Source organism: Lagopus muta, chromosome 6, assembly GCF_023343835.1.
Source record: "Lagopus muta isolate bLagMut1 chromosome 6, bLagMut1 primary, whole genome shotgun sequence".
Lineage (NCBI taxonomy): Eukaryota > Metazoa > Chordata > Aves > Galliformes > Phasianidae > Lagopus > Lagopus muta.
Genome location: NC_064438.1, coordinates 45679390 through 45702749, shown reverse-complemented (window position 1 = coordinate 45702749; position 23360 = coordinate 45679390). Strand labels below are relative to the sequence as shown.

The window sequence follows — 23360 nt, the reverse complement described above, 5'->3', positions numbered from 1 at the left end:
TAGCAACAACAAAAAAAATAGGTTGTGTGTGGATGGGGAGAGCAAATGTATTTGAAAATTGTACTCAAGGGTTCACTCTGGACCTGAGTTTGCAATTTGATTTGTGTAGAAGATGAAATATTGTACCTTAACTGTAAAATAAGAGTAAACTTATTTGTATTAATTGGTCTTTATATATTTGGAATGGATGCTGGAAATTTCTCTAACTTACTGAGTGCTATACTTCTGCAAATGTTACTTTTAGCTTACTAAATCATGTTATTACATGATACAGGCCTGCAGAAAAGCAAATTTATGCTTGCCATAATTCCTCTGAAAGTTTACCAGTACTACACTAAGCACTTTCCTGCAGTATTCACCAAGAAAACTAGGAATCCTGGAATTTTTGCCTAGATATACTTTGGAGTAATCTCATTCCTTATCAGTTCAATTCCTGAGTATGATCAATGATAGATATAATTAACATTCTTAATTCTTAAACACCATTTGACACAAACTGATTTATATTTTGGGGGGAAGGGAAGGTGTAGGGGTTTTTCTTTTTTGGTAGTGTGCTAAATGTACTTTGCAGTCTGCTTATTGAGTTCTGGATAACTCTGAATCTGATGCTTCTGTTATCTTTTACCTGACTGAGTAGTTTGAGTTGCGTAATATAGTCTTTGATCTACAGACTTGCCTATGTGTTTTTTGTGCCCTTTTTTGTTAACCTTTCTACATTAAATATGTTTGTATAAATATGCGATATAATGCAAATCATGCACTTCAGTGGAATTAATGCTCCTGAAGAAATAACTTTGAAAGATTATGACAAATTTTTTGCGAAGTTGAGATGGGTGTTTCACTACTGGACAAGAAGTGAACAGAATTGTTAAATTTCAGCTATCTGTTAAACTACAAATCCTTTAATTTCCAGCTTTTTTCATCAGGTGTTCTCGTAGACAGACTTATGTGCTATTAGTATATATTGAGTGCAGACACCTACACTGAGTTTCAGAATTCCTGGAAGATAAGCAGACTTGAGCTGGTTGACAGAAGCCTGTAGGCCTTCTATGGAGATACTTAAGTTCAAGGGCCTCTGCTGACTGCAGCTGTATGGATGCTGTATGTACAGGAAGAGGTACTGTTTTCTGAATGAGGAAGCCATGAGAGTTTGAATTCATGTATCAAAACCTCTCAAGCTTCCAGTGGATCCAATATGGATCAGAACCAACTTGAAATACTGTCAATTTAAACAAAAATCTATATTATGGTAAAGCAAACTTCATAAAATAGTATTATAGTCATGTAGTAGTTCATGATCTAAGGAAGGGCAACTCTTGTGGAAAGCATTGGGCTTTATAGAAGTAGGTTGTTTTGTTTCCCGCCCTCGCCCCCTGAAGCAGTAATTAGAGCTGATCTTTCTTTGGAGAACTTTGGAGAACAGCAACAGCCACTGTTGTAAGTACTACAACAGGCTAACAAACAGAAACAAAAGCAACAAATCTCCCCTCAGAAACCAACATTTTTATTAGTAGACACAGCTGATGAAGCTCTTTTGTTTTGTCTGTATAATTGAGTCCTGTTCTGAAAAGGAGCTTAGAGGAACTAGAAATCACTTCCTAAAGCTCAGTATCCATTTTTTATTGAAGTGCCTCACAGCTTTCCTAGAGGAGGATCTGAAAGTAGAATTTCTTTTATCTCTTTGGAAAATGGTGCCTGTTAGCTATCACTACTTGTGTTTTCTATTAAACCACGAGGTTGAAGTCTTAAACATTTCTCGAGCTTTCCAAATATCTACGCAGTGGCATGTTTATTCAGTTGCTTTTCATTTCTCTCAATTTCTGTAATGAGTGGGACACAACGTTTCAGTTCAGTAGTAGTTGCTCTTGAAGCTACACAGCTTGGTAGAAATGCCACACAGAAAAATTAAAAATAAAAAAAGTGTTACAGTTGTAACTCCTACTGCCTTAGAATGTCTGTTGCAAGAGCCTAGGCTGCATACAAAAAGTGAATCTGTTCAGCCTCAAGCTATTAAGAGCAAATTTCAGTACAGGAGGAACCTTCTTGTTTTTTTTCTGTAAGGATACCAAGCTATTTATGAGTTTTCCATTATCTTATTTTCCCTGTCCATTACAATTTCAACACAATACAAAGGCAGGAAGTTTTCTAGGTGCACATAAACTATTAAAATCAGTGACTTGAGTAGTACGTACCCCAGTGGGAGAGAGAGGAAGGAGAACATAGCCGTTTTCCATTTGATTGGCAGCAGCTAGCTGGCTATTCAGTCAAGGTGCAACAGGGAGGGGTTGGAATTACTGTTGGAGGTATATGGAGGCAGGCTTTCCTTGGACAGGAGGGAAACCTCTTAATGAAAATGAGGGATGTACTGAAAGAACTGGTACTGGGATGGCTATACTGAGATATGCAAGAGATATAATTTTGTTAAGAACCCTTGGTTTTATTGGTTCTGTTGTCATAAAGCTGTGTGGCTGAGAAATTCCATACTCTCTCCATGCTGAAAACAGGTCAACTAAGGGTGCTACAGCATTAACAATTACTTTGATTGAGCAAGCTAATCATGCTTTTAAATCCACAAATACATTATTCTAGATTCAGTGCTTTATTTATGCAAGCAATTTTCTCTCATCTGTGAAACCAAAGCATTGCCAAGCGCAGCCTTTTTTACTTCTTTCTATAAGCTAAAGATGAAGAAGAAGAACACTGAATGAACACTGTGTATTCAGGAAACATACTTTTTTGAGGGAGCAATTAAAGGTATTTCTGCTAGAGTCTGTCCCTTACAGAAAGTGAACTAAAATGACATGAGTAGAGAGTTTGTTAGCAGGAAGCTTTAGAGTAGTAGCCTGGTTTTTAGCCATGTATTTTACCATGATGGTTCTAGAATGTATATGATACATACATTTGTATGCTGTGTATGGTCTGTCTTTTATTATCCTTGCAAAGGCTTTCAGTAAATCTAGTGTGTTTTAAGGGAAAACTAAGGCTAGCTTATATTTTAGCACAATGTTTAATTTTTGCACTTCCACATTTTTATGCATTTTTAAATGAAGCTATTGCAAACAAAAGATTGTCTTCCATTGTCTGGCTTGTGTGACTTCTAAAAAGCACATGATATTTTTAGGTTGATAAAAGAAGCTGGCAAACAAGATCCAGAACTGGCTTACATCAGTAGCAATTTCATAACTGGACATGGCATTGGCAAGAATCAGCCTCGTAACAAGCAGATGGAAGTAGAATTCAGAAAACAGGAAGAGGTAACTTCAAGAAAAATAACTGAAACTAGCAGTAACTTCAGTACTCTTCTTACACACAGAATCTGGAAACAGTCCTTAGAATTTTGGGGAATGCCTGTGGTTTTATAGATATGATTGCTAATTTGAGGTACAGATGTTCTTCATAAAAAATAACAGATGTTTAGATAAATTGTATGTCACATTGCACAAACAAAACTTCATGTAAAAGCTTTATTTAAAGTGATGCTCATTTCTTGTTGGTCATTAGCCATCTTTTTTTTTTTTTTTTTTTTTTTCATTGCATTGATAGTATAGTAATACTATACAGCAAATTAAAGTTCCTAGCATTTTTAACAGTCATTAGGTTTCTTTCGTTTATTTTTGCTAAAAGAGCATTTGTTAAATCTCTAAACTATATCAATGTAAAACTCCATGGTTCGAGCATGTAAGGTTTTTGGAGATCAAATGCATTTTTCTCCTGTCTGGGCTGGGTTGTCAACTTTCTGACTTTTGTGATGATATTGTTATCTAGTATCTTTTTTTGAAATCATTGTATGCTTTTTATCAATTTGGCCTTTTACATGGTGAGGAGAGAGTAATGCTGAAGTCAGACTTCAAAAAAATGCACAGTAATGCAGCAACACCAAAATTTTAACCTAATAAAGCTCCTGAAATGTAGTAGGTCAGGAGTTTAATAGTGAATGTACTTAAAGGAAAAAATGTTATGTCTTATAAAAGTAATTAAGTTAATCAAGCCTAATAAATATCTAATAAAATCACACCTTTTTTTCAATATAAGGATGCAAAAAAGACACTTCTGTCATCCAGAATATAAAGTCTTTTCAAACTATCATGGGCTGAATCCTCTAATGTAGGATAGCTACAGTGATCATACACTGCTTGTATTAAAACTTAAAATCCGTGAATGTTGATGGCATCAATTATTTAACAAATTTAAAACATACAGTCTTTAGTATTATGGGAGCCTCTCTGTATGTATTATCATGGGGTAGTCTGTAGAAACTTTTTAGGTTTCTTAAGACGTTTACTTCTTTTCTTGAATTTCAGATCTAACTTGTCACAGCTCCTAATATTCCTGAAAATATTCTTTATGCTTCTTCTGACCTTTTTTCTTCCCTATTCTCCAGGGGAAAAAAAAAAAAAAAAAAAAAATCCTTATTGGTTAGAAATATTAAAAATAGAAATACCAACTCTAGAATGTGTTGACCTTTTATTTCCATCCCAAAAGAGTATGTTTCAGCCACAGAAATAATTTTTAGGAAGAAAAAACACTCTCCTGAAGGCAGTACTTTATTATATTGTATTTTAAAAATCTAAATAAATAGGTGTGATGCTTTTGTTGCCTGACAGTAGATCCTTAGAGTTGCTTAATTCCATGTATCAGATGTAATTCCTAAAAATCTGACTACTCTGATAAAATAGCCTTGCTGTGTCTTGTAAATACTAGTAACTTTATATCAGCATACTTAATCAAGTTTTTTGAATGTCTGATCAATTCCTCTTAGCTCTAATAGTTTATTGATGAACTGAGTAATGCAAATGGTGATTGACAGATCAGTCTCTCGATTTGTTGTTGTCTCAAATTTGTCTTCCTTACTTTTACAGGTTCTTAGAAAATTTCGAGCACATGAGACCAATCTTCTTATTGCTACCAGTATTGTAGAAGAGGGTGTTGACATACCAAAATGCAATTTGGTGGTGCGTTTTGATTTGCCCACAGAATACCGTTCCTATGTGCAGTCAAAAGGAAGAGCTAGAGCACCAATTTCCAATTACATAATGTTAGCAGATACAGACAAAATTAAAAGTTTTGAAGAAGATCTTAAGACATATAAAGCAATTGAGAAGGTATGTGGTCAAAGGATTATGCCTGCTTTTATTAAATTAATTGTAATGTGTTTTAAAGGAAAAATCTTTTACCGTGTTCTGTTCTTGAAATGTTAAGATCCTGAGAAATAAATGCTCGAAATCTGTTGATACCAACGAAATGGAAACTGAACCCATTGTTGATGATGATGATGTGTTTCCACCCTATGTGCTGAGGACAGATGAGAACAGTCCAAGAGTTACTATCAACACAGCTATTGGACACATAAATAGGTATGGGGGATGTTCACTTTTACTACTTTTCTATGAATAGAAGTTCATTACTCTATTTTGCAACAGAAGAGTATAGACTTGGGCATTGTGCACATTTCATCTTGGAAATCTGAACAGGGTGTTCAAAAGAAAATTGTTGTGGAAGTTCGAAAGTATGGTTTGCATTTTTTTCTATTTATTCTACAGAAATTCTAACTCTGGTAACGAACATAATAATAGATTCCTGCTTAATTAAAATCATCCTGTAGATAAAAGCTGCCCTGAAAACATTTAGTTTTGAAACAGGTAGCAAGATTGTTTTTTCTCTTAATAAGGTAACTTTGAAAACCAATAAGTGGCTTACTAAAACTGTAGTAAAATGTTCCAATTGTAAAATTCACTCCTACAAAGTCTATGGGTTGTTGTGTTGGAAAAAAAAAAAAAAAAGAGACAACAATGCTTTAAGCTGAACATAGTACCATTCTGCTAGACTGGAGAGTGTGTTTCCAAGGGAACTAGCCAATAGTATATTAGTAAAGTTATGGCAGTTAGAAAAAGCCTTTAGCGACAGCGTAAGGTGAATGTTATGACCCTCTTCCAAAAAGGCAAACAGAAGGAGCCAGAGAAGTACAAGACTGCTCAGCTGTTTAGTATGAATCCTTTTGGAACACGTTTCCATAAGTGCAAAAAAGTGGTGATTGGCAACAGCCAACAGTTTCGTCAAGAGCAGCTTTTGCCTGTCTGAACCTGTTGTTTCATGTGTGATGATGTGCTTGACTCTGTGAACAAGGGGAAAGTAGATCATGTAAAATCCTTCTATTAACTAAAGCTTTTGATGTAATTGCCATAGGACATCAGCAGACAAATTTACATAGATACAGATCATTTGAATGGGTTGCCTGGCAAATGAAATTCAGCAAAGCAGTCAGATTGAGATGGAGTGTAGTGGTAGACTACTCAAAGTGTATCTGGCATGTGGTTATGTGTGGTATTGTTCTTGAGCCATGAGAAGGTCCAGTGCATGTCACTGTCATGGTTGCATAACAAGTTACTTGACACGTTTGATCTTGACGTGTATTTGAGAAGCAGAGAATGTGATTACAATGGAGGAAAGGTTTGGAGATAGAGAAAAAGATGAATGGAAACTCTGGTACATAGGATGGAATAGTGTCATAGAGTTATCTCTGGATCTGTCTGTGTCCATGATGGGGACAGCCTGAAAAAGAGAGGGAGGCATGGGAGGAAGTGTCAAAGGTTTACGGGGCTGGTTCAGCTCAGTTCTGTGACTAATGGGGAAAGAGGACCCACAAACTTGAACCCAGGGAAAGCGAGAAAAAGTGGAAGGGTAGATAGATGGGTGATGGGCCTAAAAACAAAATAGCGGCAACAATCTGAAGAGGAAAGCTGATTTACTAAATACAATATCGAGATGCAAGATAACGCTATATAATTGGAATTGAGGCTTATAAATAAAATAAAATTAGTGAGAAAGTGTCCAAAACTGAAGGCCTTACTTAAAGCTGAAAGAGAGATGGCAAGGGAGCACACACTGCCAAGACAAGAAGCAAAAAAAGGGGCAGTCTCGTGACTTGTGAGCAGTTTTAGGTTTCCCTCTGAATGGAAAATGCAAAATCTCTGGGGCATGTAGTTCTTCTCTCTGAGAACTGGGTACTTGGAAAATCAGCAGTCCATGGAACTGAAGCATTAGCTTTTTGACTCCAGTACTTTACATGATGTTATGATGTGCAATACCAATAACAAAAATCATAAACCCATGACATATAGTCATTTTTACAGTAGTCATCATTGCAGCCTTGGAACTACCTCCTTAAAAACTACGTTTGTGAAAAAGGACTTGGAGGTCTCCTAATTGGCAAATAGTAGAACATAAGTCAACAATGTACTCTTGCAGTGCAAAATGTAGTGTGAAGTGGTCGCCTGTAGTGTTTGTGCCAGTAAGGTTCATAGAAAATGTCTTTAAATTTCACTTTGCAAGTTTTGATTATTTGAAAAATCTCTTGTCAATTTAGGTACTGTGCTAGATTACCAAGTGATCCATTTACACACCTAGCTCCCAAGTGTAAAACCAGAGAACTACCTGATCATACATTCTACTCTACTCTCTACCTGCCAATCAACTCACCTCTTCGAGCATCAATTGTTGTAGGTATTTGGGGACAGAGGAACATAAGAATAAGTGAATTTGTTGGTATAGATGTATGCATGCCCCATTTTTTAAATTGATGTTTTTCAATATTAATGAAAGTCATATGACTTTCTCTTCCTACATTGTGCTCTGTAACTGCATTTAAATCTATTTAAAATATTTAAATCTAAATCTTAGTGCTTTTTTTTTTTTTTTTTTTTACAAATGTGCTTAATTGTTTTTCACCAGTGGTATTTCGAATTCAGAAGCTTGTAACTTTGATTTCTGTAGAAAAACAATGTAAACTAGCATATCTACACAACACTGTCATCAGTATAATATTTTATTAAGTTTTGTTTGCTTAGTGTTTTTGTTAAACTGTTTGTTTATTTTTGTTTGTTAATCAACTAAAGACTTCAAGAAATATTTAAATGTTTGTAGGGTCCTCCAATGAGTTGTGCAAGATTGGCTGAGAGAGTTGTAGCTCTTATTTGCTGTGAAAAACTGCACAAAATTGGTAAGGATTTGAAAAGCAGTATTTCTTTGGTAAATAGTTTTTTTTACAATTAAATATTGAAGATGATCTAGATGTTATGTATATACATGAATTTCTACTGAAGCTGTCTATTCTTACTTCCTTTCAGTTTGTTTTTTATATCATGTAGTTTATAGTTTAGCTTACACCATGTGAGCTAGTCATTTTCCAGAAGAATACTATTATTTAACTTAATTTTGTCTTAAGCAGCAAATGCAACTTTAATGAAAGCCAAAGAGATTTCAATATTGAATATATTCAGTGTAGAAGGAAAAAGAATTTCATTCTCTAGAAGGTGTTGGTTGTAGATCAGGATTTAGATGCTGCAGGCAGAAAACAAATTGTTGTTTTTTAAAATTGAGTTTGAACAAAGTATTAAAAATCCAGAGTCCCAGACTGTACTTTTTACTGCATCTTAAGTCATGATCCAGAAATAATGTTGCAGGATTATTTCAACTGTCTTGTCTCTAATAGGCATAATGGAGCATATTCTTAACTACAAAATATTTTAGAGAATGCCATCAGTGCTCTGATGCAATACGAAAATATTTACATTTCTTTTAAATAAAAACTTTGATGAGTTACACCTTTTGATGACTGAATCCATACCAGTGAATTTATCCAGAATAATATTTCTGTGGCCCAGCTCCATGTTGAGTGCATAGTTAACACTATTATTTCCTATTTTAGAATGATACATGAATATCTGTTCCTTCTTTGTTGCTATAACTTAATGTGAGTGTTTTTTAGACAAGTATTTCAGTTACCGCTTGCTTTTTGTGGTCAGACAGTTGAATTTTCTTGGGTATTTTCATAACAGAATTCAATTTTTCATTTGCTATTAACTTTATATTAAAACATTCGTTGTAATATTTTATATTTTAAAATAAATACTTAAGAAAAATAACCTTTATCATTCTTTTCCCAAATTTCACTTTTGAAGCCTTGAAATAGTAAGTGAATTTTAAAAACTCAGGTCAGGTGTTTTCCTGAGCATATGTGGATGGACCTTGACAAGGCGAGAGTGTGATTGTTTTAATTGCTGTTTATTTGTAATCTTTCACAATACCTAGGTGAACTGGATGATCATTTGATGCCAGTTGGAAAAGAAACGGTTAAATATGAGGAAGAGCTTGATTTACATGATGAAGAAGAAACCAGTGTGCCAGGAAGACCAGGCTCTACAAAAAGACGGCAGTGCTACCCTAAAGCTGTTAGTATTGCTTAGTGCTAATGTTTATTCTTATCTGATAAGAATGTTTTGGGACAATTCAATTTGGAACAATTGTACTTTTATAGTTCTGATTGTATGGAAACTTGCATTATTATCTAAATTAGCTTATGGGAGCATGTGTTATAGAAACTTGCCTGTAGTTCAAAGAATGTACAGTTTCTTCAAAACCTGGTAACTGTTTTTCCTAGTACGGTGTAAGGATGGCAGCAGATATAGTTGTTTTAAACCCAAGAAAGGCAGCAGTCACAATCTGGTCATAAAGAAGTAGTTGCTTACTCCTTTCTGAAGACCAGGGCTTGCCAAACACCCCAGAGAATATGATCTCCAAGTAGAAATTCTTCCCTTGCATGTGCCAGCCCTTGAATGAGATTAGATGAGACCTTGGGTCCGCTCCTGGTCACATAGGTCAGTTGCTTCCACTTGTGCTCCCAGGGCTGGATACACCCCCTCACCAGGTACTCAATATCTGGTTCAGGCCATGACCTAACAGTTCCCATACAAACTGTCATAACTGGAAGGAAGAATTATGTGTTGTTGATAATCTGTAAATACTTAAGTTGTCTGGTAAATGTAGTAGAGCAATAGAAGAATTACGGATTTTCTAGAAAATAATTGAAAATTGATGGAGATGTTTGGAGGTCAAAATTATGTGCAAGCCACTAACCAAGTGCAGAAATTGCTCCTTTACCTATTTTTAATGTTTTTTAGATATTTGGTTTAATTCATTAACTGTATTGCTCTAACAAAGATTTTCATATTTTTTTGTTTAACCCTTAGAGTATCAAATATAATATTTTTACTTTTAAATATTACTCCTAAAATACTAAAAGGTACACATGAGATAGTTGATAGTTCTGTGTCATTAAGTAGCTCATGCATAAATTTGTTACACCAGGTTTCAGCTACTTAAGATTGTATGATTGAAATTACTATTATGGTATTTGTGAGGAAAATGGAGGAAAGTAGTTTTGTCAGAGTACCTTATGACTACACAGGAACCTGCCTCCTTCCCCTGTAGTTGTTGATTTTTGCCTTATGGTCCTTTGAATAGGATTGGTAACAAACAGTATTATCTGGTAGTCGCTTCTGACAATCTTTGCATTTCATGAAGAAACCTATAGTCCTTGGTCACATCCGAGAACGTCAGCATGTAGTCTCAGAGTAGTAGTTTATGTGCAAGAACTCCATTCTTGGTTTCCTCCACGTACTCTAATTTCAATAGTAGCTTAAATAATTGGTTATTATGAAAGGTCAGTAAAGGAGACTGCATCATCATAAAGAATATTATAGAGCGAATTACAAGATTAGGAAACCTTTTTTTTTTCCTGCAAGACTTATTCACTTGAAACTTTGCAAGGTGTTTCTTGTCACCACGAAGGCATTTTTCAGTCACCTTCCCTCTAGTGATTTTTCTGAATTAAGGCTACTTGTAAAATGCATGACGAAATTCTGTCTCATTCAGAGAGGCTGATTTGTCAAGTAACGCATCATTCTTTCACAGCTATGTTTTTTAATACAGAATCTGAGAATATTTTCCCTCACTTCAGTCCCAACTTTTCACATCTGGAAAAAAAGCTTTGGCAAATGTTTAAGGTCTACAAGATCCTCTTGGGTTTAATATGGTTATTAAACTTATGTGTAATTTTCCAATAAGCCAAGGCCGTTTTGGTACAGTCTAACTTTAAAATCCATGCGTACATGTATTGCAGTTTATTTCTAGATAAGCAGAAGGATAACTTTCTGAGATCCAAAAAGTAATGAACTCCTACCAAAAGTTAGGGATGCTCTATGATAAATATGAGCAGCAGAGTTAAAAATGCTCCTAGCTGTTGAGAACATTCAAATTTACAAGCTGTAATAACAGAATACTTTTAATAGAAGACTTTTACAATGTAATGCTGGGCAACACAGGCCGTGTATAAAACTTTGTTGTTTTTTTTTTTTTAATTCAAATTGTATTTAAAGAAAGTGATGTTTTAAAACTGCTTATCTAGGGAAAAGAATTTGTGTTAATAAAGATGTAAATTCAGCCAAGCTTATAGGAAAGCTGAATTACTAGATTGTAAGGGGGTTTTTATGTTGCTTCTGTCTCCTTCCCTCCTTCCTTTATTTATTTTCCTTCTAGTATTAAGAGTGAAAGATGCTGGACATAGAGTGCTCCAGATTTACTTTCTAAATTTAGAAATCGGCATCAAAAGTTTAGTTGTGTTAATAGTGAAGTTATGTCTGCATTGTACAGTTAGACTTCCGTTTCTAACACAGTGGATGCAGTGGAAGGTTAGTTGTGTAACGTAGAGCTAATTTCCCTTAGCAAACAGGTAGATCTGGCTGCATTGTTCTCCTTTGACATGAGTTCCTAAGTTCCAGGCCAGGTTGCTGATGAGATGTTTTTGTGTAAGAAAGAGCTTACCTAAGTCTAAATTTTCTTATTCCTTGTTTTTAGCAGTACCTTACCAAATAAGCACAGGGAGGCTTGTTCAAAGAATAGTTTTGCTGATTTAATTGTGCTAATGTTTTTCCATTTTATGATTTTTAGATTCCAGAATGTTTGAGGGATAGTTATCCCAAACCTGATCAGCCCTGTTACCTGTATGTAATAGGAATGGTGTTAACTACTCCATTGCCTGATGAGCTCAACTTTAGGAGACGAAAGCTATATCCTCCTGAGGATACAACAAGATGTTTTGGCATATTGACAGCCAAACCTATACCTCAGGTAATGAATTTAGCTACTTTCTTTCATCTAACATGCTTCACAATCTCATTTTCCAGGCTGAAGAGTTGGAAATGACTATAAAAGGCAAGAGACATTTGAATAACAGCTTTAATATGTTTTAACTTTTAGTTAGACCTCAAAGATGGTTAGACTTGATGTGTGTAATAGGAATGGGAGTGTAATAGGAATAGGAATTTAGTAATAGGAACGGGAGGGTGGTTGGACTAGATGATCTTGCAGGTTGTTTCCAACCTTGCGATTCTGTGATCTGTGATCTTTTCTGTGTCCCTTCCAACTGGTACGTACTGCATAAGTACGCTTATATCAAGCTACCTTTGGAAAATAAGTGATATTATATCCAATCCAGTCATCACTTTATTTTCTGTCATTAGTGACAGAACAAGCTGTTCTCTTGTAAACAAGCTTTGAAATTAAAAATTTTCATTTTTATTATTTTGCAGTGTCTCCAAATGTTCTTTTTTTTTTTTTTTTTTTTTTTTTTTTGTCAAAGGTATGATAAAAATGGAGTTTCAGCTAGGGAGATGGCCTGAAGTATTGCCTCATCTTTAGGAAAGCTACAGTAACAAGCCCTTTCAGTACTCCTCTGAGTATTGCTGCAGCAGCAGAAGTATGCTGTGCTAAAAGAAATTGACACAAAGCTGTGAATTGTAGTTACATGTGAGAGGAGTTCTGTGTGGTGAGAGTGCAGATGAGATGATTTAGTTACTGCACTCTCACCTGAAGTGAGTACTCTCAAATTCCATTCTGGCTTAAAAATATCTTTTGTGACAAAAATACCAAACTCATGGTAAATAAGTGACAGTGAAACCACATTGTAGATCCATCCATAGCACTTTTAATGGAAGCACATGGATGGGATTCCTATTATTAAATATGAGAATTTTTAGAGGAAGTATAGAAAAGTGATTACTGAAGATAACTACCACTGCTTAAAACAGCACACTCCGTTCCTGCCCAGCCTGCATTTGTGCTTGGAATTGCCCTGATCCAGATGCAGGACCTTGCACTTGGCCTTGTTGAACTTCATGAGGTTGGCATGGCCCCTCTCTCAAGCCTGTCCAGGTCTCTCTGAATAGCATCCCTTCTCTCTAGCATGTCAACTGCACCACTCAGCTTGTTGTCATCTGCAGATTTGCTGAGGGTGCACTCAATCCTACTGTACTTGTTGCCTACAAAGATGATAAATAGCACTTGATCTGGTTTGCTGTTAGGTGAGACAGGCAGTATCTCTGATGCAAATGCTAAAGTAGTAATGTGCCGCTGGAGAATGCCAGCTTAAGCAATTTAGGCTGTTGTAGGAAGGGTACCTTTGGAGTTATTTCTTACTCTTTAAAGAGGCTGGGATATTAGACAATTGGTGTATGGTCTGCCCCCAGCCTTGGAAAAGACATGAGTGTTGTTTCAAACAGCTGGCAGACCTTCTGTCATTAGCACTGTGGTAGCAAAGTGTTAGCAGGGGTCTTTGCATAGAAATGTCTGAACTACACAACTAGTGCTCTTTAGAGGAATCCTGTTTTGAATCTTTCCCTTTTGATTATGTTTGTTTCTCTTCCCATATTTAGATTCCTCACTTTCCTGTGTATACTCGCTCTGGAGAGGTTACAATATCTATTGAGCTTAAGAAATCTGGTTTTACTCTGTCTTTGCAAATGCTTGAGCTGATAACACGACTCCACCAGTACATTTTCTCACATATTCTTCGTCTTGAGAAACCTGCACTAGAGTTCAAACCCACGGAAGCTGATTCAGCCTACTGTGTTCTACCTCTTAACATTGGTAAGAACAGAGGTGTTTTTTTAATATTCACTTTTAGTTCTTTTAATTAAGCAAAACATTTTTTAGTATTTATTTTAAATTTCAGAGATTAACTGCTGAAATAATGCCATATGTGGTAGTATGAAATCTTATGTCAGTTTTGTTTTGATTTCTTATTCACAATTCTAAGTTTTAACTTAGTGATGAGTTGATTTACAGCAAATTTCAGTTGACTCAACTAGGGTATATAATCACACACATATTATGTGTGTATATGTATGTATCACAAGTGCAATAGAAATACAGAATAAGAAAGCACACTGAATATGAAAAAAAAAAATGTAATTTGCAACTTGTCAGAAAATCTCTTCCTGAAAAACTCTCCTGTGAATAACTGTTATATGTTTTTCTTTTCGAAGTTGATGACTCCAGCACTTTGGACATTGACTTTAAATTTATGGAAGACATTGAAAAGTCTGAAGCACGTACAGGCATTCCCAGTACACAGTATACAAAAGAAATGCCTTTTATTTTCAAGTTAGAAGACTACCAGGATGCAGTTATCATTCCACGGTGAGTAGCAATTATTTCTATTATTTGGACATTCTACAAAATAAGCATGGCTTTGAATAAAATAAGAAAAAGGAATTTTGTGAAAGCTTAATTACACAACATATTCTTCAGTGAAGAATTTCAGATTTTCACATAGTATCCAGTGAGCATCACAAAAAGGTGTTTCACAATCCTGACTTCAGTTTTCCAATATTGTACCTTTATTAAAGTAATTATGTTGCCTTTGGAAAGCTATGGTGAATTTACTACATGAGGTATTTGAATTTTTGTATTTTAATCTTATTTACCAGTGTGGAAAAAATACATTTTTTTGTATGAGAATTCTGATTCTCTGAATTTTACTAACTCTAGCACAAAAAGGAAACCAGATTAAAAAAGACTAAGTTATCAAGTTTAATTGGTGTTTGGAATTAAGAAATCAGCATTCACAGAATTAGTCTTGAGCCTAATCAATATATTTGATTTTGAAGTTGTAGATCACTCATTTACTTAACAAGTGTTTGAAAATAAAAGAAAAGCCCCAAAGTGAGTTATTTAATGGTTTATCACGTAATCACATTCAAGCATTAAGAAATCATCACAGGCTTTACTCTAAGGATAAAACATGCTAAACTTTTTTTTTAGGTATCGAAATTTTGATCAGCCTCATCGATTCTATGTAGCTGACGTATACACTGATCTTACTCCACTCAGTAAATTCCCTTCCCCTGAATATGAAACTTTTGCTGAATATTATAAAACAAAATATAATCTTGATCTGACCAATCTCAACCAGCCACTGCTGGATGTGGACCACACATCTTCAAGGTAAACAACAATCATGTTTCTGTATGATACCTGAAATATGACAACAAAATGTCATTTTTTTTCCTCTGTGTGATAAAGTTGAAGGTTTGTGCTTTCCAAAGCACTGTTTTTTTTTTTCTTGAGTGATACCTTGCATACGTTATACAACTGTAACTTGAGTCTGTTCCTTGTATTCTTTCTTTTTTCTAGAAGTAGCTTTGCTTCACTTCATAATGCATTACAGGTGAATTCTGTGAACAAGTCATCGCTTCAGAAAGTGTAAGCTAATAAGTTTTATTCATTATGTACTTATATTAAACTATTTTCACATGTATTTTAGACTTAATCTTTTGACTCCTCGCCATTTGAATCAGAAGGGGAAAGCACTTCCACTAAGCAGTGCTGAGAAGAGGAAAGCAAAATGGGAAAGCCTGCAGAATAAGCAGGTAAAATACAAGTATTAATTCAAGTTGCGTCTGCATTAACAGTAGCCTGGAGACTACCCTTAGAAATAAAATTGTATTCTTCCCATCTCAGATACTGGTTCCTGAGCTATGTGCTATACATCCTATTCCAGCATCTTTGTGGAGAAAAGCAGTTTGCCTCCCCAGCATACTGTATCGTCTGCACTGCCTTTTGACAGCAGAGGAACTAAGAGCTCAAACAGCCACTGATGCTGGTGTAGGGGTTAAATCACTACCTGCAGATTTCAGGTACGTATTTTTTTCAAATATGTTTAAAATCTGACTTCATTGAAAACAAGGGAAAAACTTACTGTTGTTGTGAGAATTGGAGATTGATAGTCTGTGTTTAACGCAGGCTAATCAATGTTTTCAGTGAAACTGATAATTAAAGACTTGATCAGAAATAGTGAGCACAGCATCTAAATTCACTTTTTTCAGAAAAATATTACTTTTTTTTTTAACAAGTATGTGCATGTAGTTATCTATCATATTTTTTTCTTCTTAACAAAGCCAGCATGTTCTCTTCACAGATATCCTAACCTGGACTTCGGATGGAAAAAATCTATTGACAGCAAATCTTTCATCTCTATACCTAGCTCCTCTTTGGTAGAGAATGAAAATTACTGTAAGCACAGCACAATTGTAGTCCCTGAAAATGCTGCACATCAAGGTGCTAATAGAACCTCTTCTGCAGAAAAACATGACCAAATGTCTGTGAGTTACAGAACACTGCTTGATGAGTCACCCAGTAAACTCCAAATTGATGTCTCAGCAGAACTTGCAGCAATTAATGGTGTTTCTTATAATAAAAATCTTGCCAATGGCAATTGTGATTTAGTTAACAGAGACTTTTGCCAAGGAAATCAGCTGAATTACTGCAGGCAGGAAATACCTGTACAACCAACTACCTCATATCCCATTCAGAATTTATACAGCAGTGAGAACCAGCCCAAGCCCAGCAATGAATGTACTCTACTGAGTAATAAATACCTTGATGGAAATGCTAACAGATCTACCTCAGATGGATGCCCCAAAATGACAGTGACCACCAGTACTTCGACAGCTCTTAATCTTTCAAAAGACAAAATGGATTCTGAAAAGAACACTTCCAGTGGGTACTCCTCAAAAACTCTTGGTCCTAATCCTGGTCTCATTCTTCAGGCTTTGACTCTTTCAAATGCTAGTGATGGATTTAATCTGGAGCGACTAGAAATGCTTGGTGATTCATTTTTAAAGCATGCCATCACTACGTACTTGTTTTGCACTTATCCTGATGCACACGAGGGACGGCTGTCATACATGAGAAGTAAAAAAGTAAGTAGTAACGATCCAATGCTATCACATATAATATTGCATATTATATAAATATGGATTACATGTATGTATATGTAGTTACATATGTTGTATTGCGTGTGTGTATGTATATATACATATATATGCATGTATGTGTGTGTGTGTATATATATATATATAAACACAAGATGAGGCAATTGATGCTACTATAGCTGTAATTGAAATTGTTTTTTTACAGTTTGTTTCTAAATCTAAAGCAGCTAATGACTGGGCTAAACTGAACTGAAAGTTCTGGGTTAATGAGAACATATTTGGTGGACCAAACTTTTTAGTTGTTTAGAGTAGAAACTCTTAATGGGAGCACTTGATTCAAGAGTTTGCAGCACGGAGCATTAGACTGTAGCTTCACTGGCCTTTTATTTGTTTCCACAATGCGTTGCCTTCCACAAAAAGAAAGCTTTTTGCATGATCTTACAGGAATACTAAAAATGAAATAACAAATTGTATATAATTGTTAAATAAAAATCTATGAAAGTATGTTAATGTAAATGTTAGCGAGCAAAGTCTTCACTTCTGCTGTTACAGTTCTAGAATTCTAGAGTCATAATTGTTTTTTCCACGTAACATAACTTAAATTTAATGTTGAGAATTTGATTGACTACTTCTAATAAAATGCATCACTGAGGATTAAATGACTGAGTAGTCTAGTCTTGGAAAACGAGGAAGGCTAAATAACTTGCTTCAAATAAAAGATGTGGAGCTCTTGGAGTGGGTCCAGAGGAGGGCTACTAAAATGATCAGAGGGCTGGAGCACCTCTCCTATTAAGAAAGAGTGAGGGAACTGGGCTTGTTTAGCTTGGAAAAGAGAAGGCTCTGGGGAGACCTCATTGTGGCCTTCCAGTACTTGAAGCGAATGCATAACCAGGAGGGGGAACAACTGTTTACATGGGTTGATACTGATAGAACAAGGGGGAATGGTTTTAAACTGAGACAGGGAAGGTTTAGGTTAGATAATAGGAGGAAGTTTTTCACTTGGAGGGTGGCGACACATTGGAACAGGTTGCCCAAGGAAGTTGTGGATGCCCTGTCCCTGGAGGCATTCAAGGCCAGGCTGGATGTGGCTCTGGGCAGCCTGGTCTGGTGATTGGCGACCCTGCACATAGCAGGGGGGTTGAAACTTGATGATCATTGTGGTCCTTTTCAACCCAGGCTATTCTGTGAATGCAATTGGTATTTGAGCTCAGATTTCAAGACTTGAAACGTGGAAATTGTGTTTAAAATAAGAAATGAAGGTCAGAAGTTGGTAGTTCTAAAGTAAAAGAAACTCTTAATGCTTGTGTGTGTTTTTCCTTTCGTTTTAAAATATTTTAAAAGCTTTCAAGTCTATCAGAATAACATCTGGATTATAACTTAAGATTTTTTATGTGGAAGTGTTTTAACATTTTCTATTGCTAAAGCTTAGGTCAATCTACCCATAATAGTAATCATTTTTCATTCCAAATCTAGCTTGAATGTTGATTGTTAATACTGGTAATTAATGACACTTGTCCAGGCTATATTTACTGTTATTCCAAAATTAGTAGTAATTTTACTTTGCAAAGAGAACTTAATCTAAGAGATTGAGCTGAAATTGTCACACCTAATATCTTTAACTTAAATAAATAAATCTCTGCTATGCTGTGAATTGGTTGCACTATGTTAAGAAATCCGAACACCCTTTAGAGATCTAAAGGAAATGCACGATGGTAGAAAATCAGACTTGACCTCATAAAATCGTTTTGGTCCTTCATGTATTAACCTTTTCTTCTATAAATGCATGTCCAGAGATTTATCAAAGTATCTTTCCTGAAGGTCAGCAACTGTAACTTGTATCGCCTTGGAAAAAAGAAAGGACTGCCTAGTCGAATGGTGGTATCGATTTTTGATCCCCCTGTCAACTGGCTTCCTCCCGGTTACATAGTAAACCAGGACAAGAGCAACACTGATAAATGGGAGAAAGATGAAACGGTAAGAATTCATTTAACAATGTTGATGAATAATTATCTGCATCTGTCAGAATACTTTAATGACTGCGATCTGTATCCTCTAACTCCTTCCTTCTCCTGTCCCTTACATATTTTGCTACATTTTGGAAAAAAAAAAAAAAAAAAAAAAAAAAAAATCCATTTATTTTTCTCATTTCTATCTAAAACTTAACCATAATTTAAGGAAAATGAGCAAGCTGATCCCGAATTTCCTTCCCAAACTAAGGAAATTTGTTGAACATCATCCAATATGTACTAATAGAAAAGCAGGAAAGAAAAGCTTTTTTGCTTTAGTTAAGGTACTCTCCTGAGTTTACCTGGTCTGAAGTTTCTCCTGGAAATTTTAAACTGAATTATCATTATTGGTTTTGCTGTAACATTTGTATGCAGAAGAAATTTTGTCTGCTTTTTAATAAATGTTTTTCCCTTTATAGAATATATGAGGTGTTGTTATTTTTCATAGTGGTTTGGAGAATGAAGTTTACAGCTGGCTTGAGAAAATACTGCTTGCTGTTAGCTAGAAAGTAAGGATGGCTGAGAATTGCTCTTCATCCAAAAATAAAATGCAGACACTTCTTAGTGCCTATTGCTAAAAGCTTCAGAATGGCAAATCTTAATGAAGAAGTAAATTATTTTCTGATTTAACTCATTTTATGTCAAGAGTAGAAGTGGATGTTTAGGAAACACCACTGATTACAGCAGACAGTGGTTTAATTTTTAGGTGCTTGAAAATAATTTCAGGCTATGAGGGAGTGTAGGGATTTTTTTTTTTTTTTTCCAATTCGAAGACCACACTCAGATTGAAGAACCACCAGAGGGCATATGAGAGGGCTGTTAGGTAGATGTACTGTGCAAATAAATATTTATTGCAGAATAAAACAACTTGATTATTGTGGTTCTGTATTGTGCCAAGATTTCATTTCAAAGAGACTTACTGTTTTACCTTTTTAAAAATAAAATAGTACAGTTGGGATAGGTAATAATCATTACTTTTAAAAAGCTCTCAGTTCTCCATAGCTTTTCAGTGGCCTCTTCCTCTTTCACTATTTGTTTAAATAAAATTATCAATTTCAGACTGAAATAAGGAGATTTTTTTATGCCAAGTGGTGAATTAGATTTTCTGTTATCTTAGATTTAAATTTCATTGTTTATCTATGGATCTAGAAATCTCATTTCATTATGACAAGTTATTGTTGAAACGTCCTAATCAAATGTTGGTATTATTGTGTTGGCAAGCATTAAGATCTTTCCTGTAGCAGAATGATCTGTTATTTTATCAAATAGCCGATTTCCAAACAGCAAGAAAAAAAATATGTAGTTTTATTTAGCTTGTGGCCTTGACTTATTCAAAGTTAATTTTATGTTCTTTAAGAAAAAAAATTCTCTTCTGGGGTTAATTTTTTATTATTTTTGAAAGGCTTTTTAATAATGAAAAAGCATAACTATCAGAATTATATCCTGACTCGTTTAGGTACTGAGTATACTCATCACTTAATTTTTCATTTTCTGTTTTTGTAATGTGAGAGGCAATACACAGGCAGTGTTAGGGTAGGTTACTTAGCTGTCCTGTTTCTTCAAGTTATTTAATTTGTGAATGAAATTACAGCAAAAATGCAATGTATCATTTTTAAAATATTTACAAGGACTGTCACTGAACTCTTAAAAACGAATGCTTCTCATTTTTATTTTGGTGGCAGGTGGGACAAGTGATATTTGATAAGAAAAAAAATCAGCTCAGTTCTAGGTGGTTAGAAAACTTACGCTGCTACTAGTTTCTAGAATACGTACTTAACAAATTTCTGCAATTTTCATGGAATAATTAAAGTTAGTGAAATCCCTGATTTGGGCATGTGAAATGGGTAATTATAACAGCAGAATTTTTTTGATAGAATATAGCTGGGCCATGAATTTCTATAGCCATTCCCTCGCCCTTCCTTCACCTTTCCTAGACCTGGGGCTGCCACATTGTGTTGAGGAAGAAGGTCATGATCCAATTGGTCAGTGGATGGTTTCAGGGGCTTTCTGGTCACCCTACAGCTGCACATCCACAGCTCTAAGAACTTGTACATTTGGCCCAAATAGAGGGGTCCCCAGTTTTAGCATCTGGTTCACAGATTTGCAAGATTAGATAGCTGAGACTACAGCATACCATGCGTAGATTGAGGGCAGATTTAGGCTGTTTTACTTGATTCAAAATAGTGTTGGCTTTCAAGACCCAATCCAGAAAAGCACTTTGAATCTGATCTTGCTCCGATCAAATTCAGTGGCAGAATTCCCATTGACATCAGTGATGTTGGGTTGAGCCTGTGAATAGTCCTTTTGATATAAGGACGGCTACTTATGCATTTAGTTAATATGTTAAAGTGCTTTCCTGGACTGGGGCCACAGCAAATTGTACAGCATCGTATCGCTTGGACGTATCTGTGTTCAATTTACAATTTATTTCAGTGTACACCGATTTGTTCCATGTGAGGAGGGGAAAGATATGAGGCATCATTACTTTTATTGTTGTGGATATGTAATTATGTATTAAAAATGGTGACAAATGCAACTTTTAATTAGACAAGGTTATGGGTATAGTCTGAAAAAAAAAAAAAAGTACCTATCGAAAGGATAGGATTAATACTGGTTGCCTTTGCATTGTATCATTGTCCTACATCATGATTTAATGTATAGGTTGCTGTTCAGTATCAAAAAAAAAAATCTATATTGCATAACTGTCATTCATGTGCTTTTCCATTCTTAAACATTCTCTGTTGAAATCTTGGTGATGCAAAACATTTGAGAAGCTGGGGAGGTTTCATATGTGTTAAAATTACATGTTATTAATTTGGTTTTCTTCTGCTTCTAAGCAGATCACTTACTGAATCCCTAACTCAGACAGTCAGGGCAGTCTCCCACACATTCATTTAATTCTTGCCAATTTCTATTAGACTCCTCTTTTGGTCTGTAAGAATCAACTATGCTGATTGACTAAACTTTTAATTAGCTTGCTGAGTAGACTGCACATTATTTGCAACTTAACTGTATTTGTGAGCACAAATAAATATATTTTGCTGATTCACGCAATGACTATTGAAGTGCTAAAGTCTAAGTGGTTCTTTAGTTTTCTTCAACATACAAATAATGCACTTAGTGTTGTTTTTTTAAATCAGTTTCATGTGCAATGAATAAACATATCAGCATGAGTTCTTGTGAAACATAGCATGTGAAACATAGTATGTGTAAAACATACAAAACCTTTATTACTTAACCTTTAGCACTGTATTCCAAGATAATTATTCTAGACTTAGAATGCTGGTGTTAATTGAGGTTGTATTGTGTACCTGAGTAGACAATATGCTATTAACTAAAAAAGTCAGGCTTATTAGCAGATACTACTCATATCCAATTCTTATGACAATTCTGGAATAAAATCATAGTTTCCTCTTCAGTAGCATGTTGAGTTTTTTTGTGTTCTTTCACAGACAAAGGAGAATTTGTTGGCTAATGGTAAACTTGACTATGATGATGACGATGAAGAGGACGAAGACCTAATGTGGAGATTGCCCAAGGAAGAAACAGACTTTGAAGATGATTTTTTGGAGTACGATCAAGAGCATATCAAATTCATAGATAGTATGTTAATGGGATCGGGGGCTTTTGTGAAGAAAATTTCTCTCTCTCACTTTTCAACCACTGATTCAAATTATGAATGGAAGGCACCCAAAAAGTCATCCCTGGGTAACGTTCCGTTTTCATCAGATCTTGATGATTTTGACTATAGTTCTTGGGATGCTATGTGCTATCTGGATCCTAGCAAGGCTGTTGAAGAGGATGATTTTGTAGTCGGCTTCTGGAATCCATCAGAAGAAAACTGTGGTGTCGATGCAGGAAAACAGTCTATCTCATATGATTTGCATACAGAGCAGTGTATTGCTGACAAAAGCATTGCAGACTGTGTGGAAGCCCTGTTGGGCTGCTATCTAACCAGCTGTGGTGAAAGAGCTGCTCAGCTTTTCCTGTGTTCACTGGGGCTGAAGGTGCTCCCTGTAATTAAAAAGACTGATTGGGAAAGCACTCTGTGTGCGACCGGAGAGAACTGTAACAGTGAGCAGAAGAATCTTTCACCAAACTCTGTTTCTGCTTGTATACTTAATTCAGAGCCTTCTCTTTATAAAGACCTGGAGTATGGTTGTTTGAAGATCCCACCAAGGTGTATGTTTGATCACCCAGATGCTGAAAAAACCCTGAATCACCTCATTTCTGGTTTTGAAAACTTTGAGAAGAAAATTAATTACAGTTTTAAGAACAAGGCGTATCTTCTTCAGGCATTTACTCATGCCTCATACCATTATAATACCATTACTGGTAAGTTATCTTAAAGAAAAGTGTTTTTTCTTGTATAATAAATATGAGAGAGAGTTTTTTGTATTCCCATATATTGTATTCCTTTTTTTTTTTTTTTTTTTTTACAACTGATGTACTATTTTAAGAAGTC

The 23360-nt window shown here is 35.3% G+C and overlaps 1 protein-coding gene across 3 annotated transcripts in view; it reads left to right on the top strand.

The window, feature by feature from the left end:
• DICER1 (dicer 1, ribonuclease III) overlaps positions 1 to 23360 on the top strand; it is a 63113-nt gene that overhangs the window by 29740 nt on the left and 10013 nt on the right. For all 3 annotated transcript variants that reach the window (XM_048947836.1, XM_048947837.1, XM_048947835.1), the window contains exons 11-25: positions 3122 to 3254; positions 4860 to 5102; positions 5200 to 5354; positions 7364 to 7496; positions 7921 to 7996; positions 9088 to 9227; positions 11785 to 11964; positions 13548 to 13761; positions 14160 to 14313; positions 14938 to 15120; positions 15440 to 15545; positions 15637 to 15812; positions 16094 to 16877; positions 18708 to 18863; positions 22348 to 23230. In XM_048947836.1, coding sequence (XP_048803793.1) covers positions 3122 to 3254; positions 4860 to 5102; positions 5200 to 5354; positions 7364 to 7496; positions 7921 to 7996; positions 9088 to 9227; positions 11785 to 11964; positions 13548 to 13761; positions 14160 to 14313; positions 14938 to 15120; positions 15440 to 15545; positions 15637 to 15812; positions 16094 to 16877; positions 18708 to 18863; positions 22348 to 23230 — 3716 coding nt within the window. The remainder of the gene's footprint in view (positions 1 to 3121; positions 3255 to 4859; positions 5103 to 5199; positions 5355 to 7363; positions 7497 to 7920; positions 7997 to 9087; positions 9228 to 11784; positions 11965 to 13547; positions 13762 to 14159; positions 14314 to 14937; positions 15121 to 15439; positions 15546 to 15636; positions 15813 to 16093; positions 16878 to 18707; positions 18864 to 22347; positions 23231 to 23360) is intronic.